The following is an 11,238-nucleotide window of genomic DNA, read 5'->3' as shown; positions in this document are numbered from 1 at the left end:
AGTACTAGTACTTTAACTTATAGTGAAGTCATTTGTATCTCAGTTCATAGTAGATTTTTCAAATTTTCATACACTTTAGAGCTTTTTATTCTTTTCCGGAAAAATTCTAAAATTAAACAACTCTTTCAATGAGTAATGTTCAAACAATTGTAACGTTTTAAACAAAGCATTTCTCTAAATCTAGTTTTCATTTAAAACATTTGATCATAAACTATATAATTTTTTAAATGTGCACTCAGATAATTACTGATGCACTTTGTGGACCAACATAGGAAGTTGTATAAGCAACTGTTTTTTCCGGATTGGACTTAAATAGAAATGTATAGCAATAATTTTTTTGGAAAGAGGATAAACATACTTATGATTAACATTTTCCGAGCAGCTAATTTTTTCCCCTCCCATGAAGCGTTAGTATAAATAAAGACAATCTACAGGATCCTTCGTGTGTAACTCTAGGGCTTACATGAACAGACCAAACAACTAATTTGGTAAGTTTTTTCATGTTAATTTATTAATTACAGTTATCTATCCAGTGTTCTGAATTATATCAAATAAACTTTCTTTTTGGTTTAAATCAAAGATAAGTATCAATTTCCTTATGTTTGTAGAATATAAATGCAATACAATGTTGTTCAAAGTTCTAACTATTATATAATAACTTACCATATAGTGGCACGGTGACACTTCTTATATCTATACTGAACCGCAAAAGAAACGTCGTATTTTTCGAAAACTGAAATTTCAAATGCATTGAAAAAAAAATATATATTTATTTTGGTTTATGTAAATTACCTTCAAATGAAGCTAGAATTATGACTGGTATTAAAATGACAAAGACAGGGATTTCATTACTCCCAAGTTACACTTAAAACCTTTACTAAATTCCTCCATAAATACAAATATCTGGTCTAGAAATTTGGTTGTACTTGCAGAAAAATTATTTGAAATATGATAGCATATCCTTATTTTTAAAGACATGTTGTTAACCAATCATTGATATTAAGATATGACGTGGGTAAACTTATCAAGCTTATATATCTATTTACTTTAGTATTTCCATAAGGTAACCAATTCACATACCTGCCAAATTCACAAATAGCCCATGTTTTTTTTCGCGTAAGATGGCTTTCTTAATCCTACAAAAAGTGCCTTCAAATTTTTTAAAATGTTATTTATTTGCTTCTTCATACTTTAACAATGTTATACCCAGGGTAAAATTGATTGTTTAGTTTTGAATTGCAGACAAAGTTGCAATCGTGCACTTCAAAGGGGGTAATCCTTCCAATAGAATGACATTTGGCAGGAATTAATTCAATAATGTAATGATATCATTTTACTGCTGTTTTATTAATATTAATAGTATTAATAGTGATTTTATGCCCAACTTATTATGTCCCACATATGGTCAATATGTTTGTCGGTCTGTGTGTCCGTTCGTCCGTCTGTCTCGCTTTAGGTTAAAGTTTTTGATTAAAGCTTTTGTTCGGTACGTTTTTGATGAAGTTGAAGTCCTATCAACTTGAAACTTGAAACTTAGTACACCTGTTCCCTCGGATAATGATCCTTCTAATTTTAATGCCAAATTAGAGTTTTGACGGTCCACTGATCATAGAAAATGATGATGCGTGTTCAGGTTAAAGATTTGGGTTTAGTTTTAGGGCAACGTAGTTATTTTTAATGAAGTTGATAAAGAAGTCCAATCAACTTGAAACTTATGACACATGTCCCCAATGATATGATCGTTCTTATTTTTGACACTTATCATATGGTCAAATGAACATATTGCGGGTGGGGTATCTTTGTACTATGGACTTATTCTTGTTTTTTTTTTATTTATCAAAAAAATTATATCTAATAATAAACAGAACAGAGTTACAATGCCCAACATATTGCACATATTTTATACATCCAAGGTACAAGGGCAATAACTAAAAAAACACATTTTGTTCTTTAAAACTTTTTATAAATATCTAAGAAAAATGAAGGCTTCCGCGCAAATGCAATGCATTTCCAAGATAATAAATATTTACAAGGGGCATAGCTCGTTCAACATATTCGATCAGCACTAAATTTCAAGAGAGTCACACACATGGTAAATAAAAACCTATACGGTATACAATTCGCAGAGTTTTAGATTGTCCTGAGTCTAAAAAAGTTATTAAGTCTTTACCTTGTTATACGTAAATGACTACTTATGTCATACTTATTCTATTAATTCTCAGCTTAATATTTACTATTGTTTTTTAATTGCAGACATGAAAGCACAAAAGCAGACTTTTTGTCTGCTATGTATTCTGTTGATGTTGATTTTCATTGCGACCGAAGCTAGATGGACGACATCTATCTCGCGATCACTCGGTAAAATCAGAACAAGTTTAAAGTCCAGTCAACAATTAGCAAAACAACAACTGGGAAAAATAGAAAATTATCTTAAAAATGACGATGTATCAAACAAGATTTCGTCAACAATAGAAGCCGTTGGTAGTGCAGCTCCATCTTTGACAAGTGGTGATGTCACACAAATCGTCTCTGGTGCATTAGACATCTTGTCAGCAGTTACAGTCCTGATCCCAGTAGTCGGTCCGATAATAAGTAGCATTTTGACGGTGATTTCCGGATTAGTTAGCTCAATAGGTGGCAGTGGAATGGACATTGGTTCGGTTGTCAAGAAGGCTATCGATGAAGCACTTAGAAAATTCGACGACTCCAACCTTAGAGCAGAAGCATTCGGTACTACTAAAGTATTTGGCGTTTCATTAGCATACCTCGACGGAATAACCGATCTACAGCAACATGAAGTTTCTGCTTTGTCTGCACATGTTCCTATCTATTCTGGAGTTAGCTTCATCGGAATACTACAATCAAAAATATTAGACAGTTCAAAAAGTCAAGACAAGCAGCAGGTCAAACGGGCAATTGAATACACGCGACTGTTTGTAAAGCTCTCTGTCCTTAGATCCGCTGTTCTGTGGAAAATGTACCTCACCGTCAAACAGGCAGGACATAGTGTGTCAACAGCGAAGAGCATTCATAACGTCATAAAGAATAAGGAATTGAAAGACAAAGAATTCTTAACGTTTTTGACGAATCCTAAATACAATCAAGCTGTTTTTTTTGCACACTTGAACCCATCGGAATTGCCTGAAGTCTCGAAGTATCTACACAAACGTCAACTTGCCTTTCAGAATCTGTCATTTTTAGGGGCAGGAACACATACCTTTCGAACCCAAAAATGGCCAAACTGGTATGCATATATGAAGAAAGATACGTATGGGTCAATAACTGGAACAACACAGTTAGACGAACAAGGGTACTTCATCTTTGATGTTATTTCGTCAGCAGATAATACTTTCTACTTGCGCTCTACGAAATGGTCCGAATATTATGTCTACATGAGAAATGGAGCACAGGCTAGATTGAATGGTTGGAAAGGAAACCCCGGCGAAAGTGGAATTTGGAAAGTAATCAGGTTTTCAGATGGGTATTACATGTTGTCACCAAAAAAGTGGCTTGACTGGTTTGTCTATATGGCTAAAGACAGTTTTGGAACAGTTCGAGGTTGGAAAGGCGATCCTGGGGAACAAGGACATTGGATCATAACTTAAAACTCTTATAACCACAACTGGATTAATTTTGGAATGCGTTTTCTACTTGCTTGTATATTTTATGAAATTCTCAAATAAAACATATTAAAATGTTTTTCATACATTATTTGACCATCTAAAAGCTCTCATAGATTTCATTTACCATGTAACTTGCCTAATCAGACACATGAGTATTCCAACTTTCTGCTTTATCTGACACATTTTTTTTGGTCCCAAAATATGCACATCCTTGCAAAACAATTCCTAGCTATTCCGAAACCCTTCTTAATCCGACCTTTTTTCGGGTTCCCCATAAATGTCCAACAGAGTTTTTCACTTTTAAAGTCTTTTTTACATATCTTTACTTAAACATAGTCTCAGAAATTCGTTCGTGTGCTTTTCGGAGTGTTACAAAATTATGTCGTACTGTTGTATGAATAATAAGAATAAGAATATTTATTGAATTCGATTAAATATAAAAAAAGAAGATGTGGTATGATTGCCAATGAGACAACTATCCACAAAAAACCAAAATGACACAGACATTAACAACTATAGATCACCGTACGACCTTCAACATGAGCAAAGCCCATACCGCATAGTCAGCTAAAAAAGGCCCCGATAAGACAATGTAAAACAATTCAAACGAGAAAACTAACGGCCTTATTTATGTAAAAAAATGAAAGGTCCCTTTTTAATTTCCGAGCATTTACATATTTATATTAGACCCCTCTACCAAGAAATTTGTTTTTCAGGCATATGCATAAAATTTTATCAAACGAAATCATATGTTTAAACCTTGTTCAATTTAGACTTATATATGTAGAACTGTAAAGTGTGATTGGGACGCTTAAACGCGATGGTCACACTAAAGTGCGATGGCCTACCGTAAAGTTTACGCTAAAGGGCGATGATATGTGCTTTGTATTTAAACTTGCTGAATTTCAATGCGCGATACGGTAAAGTGCGTTTGTTCGCTTTATGACGCTACATGTACAAGTCGTTTGTACAAACAAAAATTGGCATGCCGGTAAACGAGAATGTTTGTGCAGATGATTTTTTTTACTTGACAAGAAAAGAAAAACAAAAGATCCCAATCCGGAACATTTTGGCTCTGTGCTATATGAATTTGTATGTGGAAAAGTTACGTCCCAAAAAGAAAAATCCTCAAGAGTAACAGAGATGCAATCCTTTTATCCCGCTATGTCGGTTGGGACAATTGTGTTTCTTTCAGGATACTGGGAAAAATATTCTTGTAAACATAGAAAAGAGGGACGAAAGATACAAAAGGGACAGTCAAACTCATAAATCTAAAACAAACTGACAACGCCATGGCTAAAAATGAAAAAGACAAACAAACAACAGCACACATGACACAACATAGAAAACTTAAGAATAAACAGCACGAACCCCACCAAAAAACTAGGGGTGATCTCAGGTGCTCCGGAAGGGTAAGCAGATCCTGCTCCACATGTAGAAACTGACGATGGTACTCCAAAGAGAATGTTTATACCGTATAAGAGAGCAAAATCGTCAAAATACACTAATTATCAACGTATTTGATTTGTCCAAATTTCATTAACTTGCATGAAGTAAAAACTACTTTTTATCTTTATCATTGAATTTATTTATAAACAATTGTTTTACCATATGGTTCGTCATGTCTGTGAAGGAGATAAGTGTCGTTGGTTGATGTGTTACATTTTTGTTTTTTGTTCATTTTTTTTGTACATAAATTAGGCAGTTAGTTCATTCGTTTGAATTGTTAAAGTACACTTGTCATTTCGGGGCCTTTTATAGCTTAATATACGGTATCGGCTGTGCTTAATGTGGAATAATAAAGGCAACAGTAGTATACTGCTGTTCAAAATTCATTAATCGATAGAGAAAAAACAAATCCGGTTTACAAACTATAACTGAGGGAAACGTATCAAATATAAGAGAACTACGACACAACACCAAAATGTAAAACACACAGAAACGAACTATAATGTAACAATAGCCATTTTCCTGACTTGATACAGGGCATTTTATGAAAAAAATGGTGGGTTGAACCTGGTTGTGTGGCATGCCAAACCTCTCGCTTTAATGGCCATTAAAATGACATTACACGACAGAGCTACAATAAATAAATGGGAGAAAATATAGGACAGAGAAACAAACGAATAATAGCCACCAAAAGGTAACAGGTTAAAAAAACATTTTTATACGCCAGACGCTCGCTACGTCAACACAGAACTATGCTTAGATGAAAAAAGTTTGAAAGCCATAACAACTACAAAGTTAAAGATCGCCGAGGACCAAAAGTTCCAAAAAAGTTGTGAGGCCAGGGTTATCCGCCAAGGACAAAAACATCATTATTATCAAGTTAATACATAGTTTTGCAAACAGTAAATTTTATAAAATGACTATATTATAAATATACATGATTAAACTGAAGTGGTGACTAGTAGCTAAAGAATAAAAACGAGTACATGACAATCACAGCCGTGTTAGCCATAGTCATTGCAACGCCCAAAGTAACGTGACGTCACATTTGAATTTCTAAAACGTGTTTCGAAAATCAAGGAAGAATTTGGATGAAATTCAAGATTAGATTTGTTTGACTTATCTAACAGTGAAAATTATAATACTAATTAATATTTAATTGTAGTAAGTAGTAATTAGATAATTAATTGTATTATCTAGCTTTGTCGGTGTTTCTGATCAAACTGCAAACCAAATATATCGTGTAAATTTCGTTGATCCAAAATTAAATCTACCAAATTAACTGGATGAGTAATAATTCCCAACACAACACACGAATACAACAGAAAAAATATGATTTACAACTACAAAAGTTAAGACATTTGACAAAATCCGATGAAAACAACAAACACAACATCAAAACCCAAAAAATTAATTTGGGATGGAAAAATACCGTACCACGTCTTACAGCACTACATAACTTTGTTGGAGCAGTTTCTGCATTAAGAGCACATTCCTGTATATAAAGTCCGTATAGTGTGAACATGCACGAGAATAACGTATCAATTGAGATACGTTAACACCATACGAAGGGGCAGAGGGTATGTTACTGCTGAGAAATGGGAAATTGATAAGTGGGAAGTTGAAATCGTCCCGTTTATCAAAGATTGTCGTCCATCTGTGTCAATATTGAGGAAAAGATCAAGATATGAAGAAGTCATTCTAGTATCAGTAGTATCCTTAATTTAAAGTTCACTGGGATATATGAGATGCAAGTACTGGCTGAAATATGGGTTATTCAATGCTAGGACATCATCAATATATCGGAAAGTGAAATTAAAGAATTTAGCAAGGTGCTTTTTCTGTTCGTCTTTTAGAAGGGTTTGAATAAATTCTGCTTTATACGAGTACAAAAACAAATCGACTAGTAGGGGTGCACAATTAGTACCCATTGGAATACCGATTGTCTGTTGAAATATGAATCCTCCAAACTCAACAAATAAATTGTCGATAAAAAAGTCCAGCATTTTGATAATATCATCTTCAGTATCTTTTCTGGTAGATTCAGTGTGGTTCTTCACAAAATATAAATTATTGTAACCCAAAACAAGAAATTTGTATCTACGATTCCCATTTTTATAGAAATAGCTTTGTTTAAAGAGATGGTGGAGTCGATCTTTTAACTGAGCATGGGGAATATTAGTATAAAGCGTAAAAAAATCAAAAGTCTTTATGTTGCTGCAAAATTGCAAAGATTGTGATCGAAGATTAAGCAGTAGATCTTTCCAATTTTTGAGAATCCACATCTGGTTAAAACCACTGGTAGACTATATCTCATCACAATATTTTTGAAGCCCATCTTTAACTGTAGAAAGAATAGTAGTCAGTATTTTAGAAAGATGTTTAGTCGAACATTTTGACGATCCAGCTATGTATCGTTCTTTATATGGAGTTTTGTGTAGTTTTGGCATCCAGTATAATGATGGTAAATTTTCTTCGTTTTCTTTGATGTTGATACCAAAAGAAAGAAGGACAGATTTGTGATTTTGTAAAATCTCGTCCTTGGTAAATGATGTTAAGGAATATGTAGGATTACCAGTTGTTCTATTTATTCCAAGCTCTGTTGTGAGACATTGTAAATAATGGTTTTTACATATGAAAACAATATTATTAGAGGCTTTATCTGCTGGAACAACGACAACTTTGTCATGAAAAGAGGATAAAGCATCCACAACATCCGGATTCTTGAAAGAGCTAGTAACTCTTGTGCTCATAGTACATCGTAACTTTTGAATGCGCTTCTGAATGCACGATCGAATATCTTTGATCCATTCAGACAAAGTGTCCAGTTCTGGTTCGTCTGGTTCGCGCTTTACTCATTTTCTTGCATAGTCCTCAACTGCATCCATCAGTAACTTGTAGTTTTTTTTCCAGTTAATGGGCTGGGATATTCTATATTATGGTCCCTTGGCTAACAACTCTCTTAGTTGTTCATTGGTAACGATGCCAAGGTCACCAGTAATAACATGACCAGCTGCACTATAATTGTATTGTGACGATGCACATGAGCAATCCGGAGGCTTAGATTTCACATCTTTGAGATTAAAGGCCTCTCAAACCCTCTTGTGGTTGAAAATCTTTGATCCAATAGACTTGGTGTAAGTATAAGAAATAACAAGTGTAGCTTTATTTTTGAAGTAATCAGGTATAGTTTTGTGTACAGATTTCTGATGGAAAATGTTGCTAATATTTACATCATCTAAACCTTAATTGGCAAATTCTACCTAAAAATATTACGTTTTTCCTCATTTTTGGATGTAGTCGATACTGGTTTGAATAGTGTATGGTTAGCAATGTCCATGTTTATTGCAACTAATCTATACAAACCAGAACGAGAATCAGTAACTGAAATATTTTGGGCCTCTTGAAATAGTAAAAAAAGTTTTGACAATGGAATGGAGTATGATTTAGTTTTGATATGATGGATTCCTAAAGGTTTTTGAACATACTTTAACAGACTATCAATTGTCACGGTGTGCATAGTGGGTGGTATATATTTTCTGTGACCATGACTTCTATTTCGTCGAGCAGAAATATTAAATAATTGTAATGTATTGAAAGTACTACACCTACACCATCAATCTTGTCATTGCATCCATAGGGAATAGCTGTTCCCAGCTCTTTTATCCAAAAGTTTTCTGTTTGTAAACGATATGGTGTACTCGATATGAGGTCATTTTTGAATGATATATATTCTCTATAATCCGAACTTGCATTGAAACAATAGAATGGTCAGGCTGATTGAAATGTTTATAGAGAAATTTGTTGTTATTAGGATCATTTACATTAGATCGATGATCATTCATTCTAAAATTGAGTCTTTGTCGAGTTTCCCCGACGTAGATCAATCCCCAAAATGTACATTCAATACCGTACACAATATTGGAAGCAGCGCTATTCAAATCCTCATGACTGTGTATTGTAACTGTCATACGGTGAACTATAGTTGTTAATTACTGTGTCATCTAGTCTCTTGTGTTGTCTCATCAGCAATCATACCAAATCTTCTGTTTTTATATATTTATGAAAGGTTTAATGTCATTAATGTAATTAACTATAGGTTAACATGTGGCTTAGGTACAGATAGTATTATATGACGACCAAAGGGTATTAAAATTAACAATGTAAAATAATTTAAACGAGAAAAATAACGGACTGATTTATATACAAAACAATAACAAAAAAGAAAAAAAGAAGATAATGTGTTATTGTCAACAAAAAAAAAAATATCCACCAAAGACCAAATGTCGTTGATATAAAACATTATCTTTTTATGACCTTCAACATGGAGCCTTGGTTAATTTCCCATAGCAAGCTATTTAGGACCACGAAATGACTAGTGTAAAGCAATTCAAATGAGAGAGACAACGGCATGATTTATAAACAATACAATAGACGAAAAACTAATATGGACAGAGCAAAAACAAAAATTAAAAAACTTTGCCTTAACACCATTCCCACTGCACTTCAGCGTGTAAAACCAACGCACTTTATCGTTCTTTAGCGTGTCATACTATCGCACTTCGGTGTGTCATCTGATCACACTTAAAAAAAAACAATAATCGCAATGGAAGGACGAATCAAGATTCCATCTTCGCCGTAGTGATGGGCGAACTCGTGTGTGGAGACTAAGAGGAGAACGCTATGCAGATTTATGTTACTTTGTATCCAAGAGACAGATCGATCGGGTGGAGGTAGTGTCATGGTATGGGAAGAAATATCGTTCAACCATGAAACTCCACTCATTACTATTAATGGCAATTTAAACGCCTAACGCTACATTGATGAAGTTTTACGGACGACCGTTACACCGTTTATGGCTAGGCATCAAGATGTTAATCTTTTTCAACAAGATAACGCTCGTGACACTCTGAACGACTCACAACTGAGTTCATCAATCACTGATGGCAATTCGATGGTCGTAACGTAAAGTTACGGTTTGCTGAAAATTGAAGACAACTCTGGAGGTCAGTTTTTCTTTTCCGATTTTCGTGCAGTAAAAGGTTTATTTGAGCTATACCGCTTGTCTACATACTGATCGTTAGTGCGTTGATATAGATATAAAATTTGTAACATAAAATTCAAATTTTCGGGAAAATAGTCATTCAAAATTTCAATCATGACGGTCGCTACTTTTAAAATCGACAAAAATGTTGAGGATTGGCGTAACGTTCATCTGTGATGGTCGTTATCTTTATCAAATAGGTCCGAATAACGCAAATCAAGAGTTTTAAACGTGTCTTTTATTATATGAGTAAACTATATGATATATTTGTGAAGTTTTTTTTAACATACAAAGTAGTGTAATAAAGCAATATCGGTCCGAGTAACACTTATCAATTCAAAATTTTAAAAAGTTTTCAAATTTTATTTTTTTGGGAATTTTTGTGCAAAGTTTTGAAATAACAAAATTCCATATTTTCGAAATTTTTTGAAATTTAAATAATTTCATCAAATAATTAAAACTAAAACGGATTAAAAAAAAAGGGGGTACCTGTATAGTGCGAAACGGAAGAAAAGTGGAACGAATCGCACGAAACAACTTGAAACAAAATGAAATGAACAGCCATTTAATTTGTTACTTGAAAGATTATGTGTAAAATAAACCAAGAGGCAAAAAGTGGTTAAATCCAATAACAACATAAACATTTCTGAAATGTTTAGAATTAATTTTAAAACCAAAAACACAGTTCTGGTTATGATAATTCTTAGTTAGGAAAAAAAAGATCACAAAATGTATCAAATCATGTTTAACTACAAGTTTTTGCATGAACCCCCTGTGTGTATCTGGGTCAATTATAACGTGGTATTGTCTGTTGTCTCGATAACATGTAAACTAATTATGTTTGAAGATTTAACCACGGGATACTGTGTATTTCATCATACTAGACTTACGGGAGATAACATTCTGGTTAAAATTTTAATATTAGATCGGAAAACAGAAAGATAATAATCTTATCTAAAGTATTTAATTCAATCGGAATCAAACAAATATATACAAAATAAATACTGTATTTATGTTTCTGGAGAAACTAACAATGATTGAAATCAGAATATTTTCAGAGTTACAATTAAAGTATTTTATATGTCGACAAGATACTCTGCTTTGATATTTTTAGATATTCAT

General features: G+C 33.4%; 1 protein-coding gene across 1 annotated transcript; it reads left to right on the top strand.

The window, feature by feature from the left end:
- Nucleotides 1–296: 296 nt before the first annotated feature.
- Nucleotides 297–3,699, top strand: LOC143071817 (toxin CfTX-A-like). The gene is made up of 2 exons (XM_076246421.1): nt 297–488; nt 2,254–3,699. The coding sequence occupies exon 2, from the start codon at nt 2,256–2,258 to the stop codon at nt 3,603–3,605; it is 1,350 nt and encodes a 449-aa protein (XP_076102536.1). The 5' UTR covers nt 297–488; nt 2,254–2,255; the 3' UTR covers nt 3,606–3,699.
- Nucleotides 3,700–11,238: the final 7,539 nt, after the last annotated feature.

Source organism: Mytilus galloprovincialis, chromosome 4 (assembly GCF_965363235.1).
Source record: "Mytilus galloprovincialis chromosome 4, xbMytGall1.hap1.1, whole genome shotgun sequence".
NCBI lineage: Eukaryota > Metazoa > Mollusca > Bivalvia > Mytilida > Mytilidae > Mytilus > Mytilus galloprovincialis.
The sequence above is the reverse complement of the archived record's forward strand: the minus strand, read 5'-3'. Positions and strand labels throughout refer to the sequence as shown.

What these genes read in the sequence shown, in the direction of transcription:
- LOC143071817 (XM_076246421.1), top strand. Translation starts at nt 2,256, where the DNA reads ATGAAAGCACAAAAGCAGACTTTTTGTCTGCTATGTATTCTGTTGATG.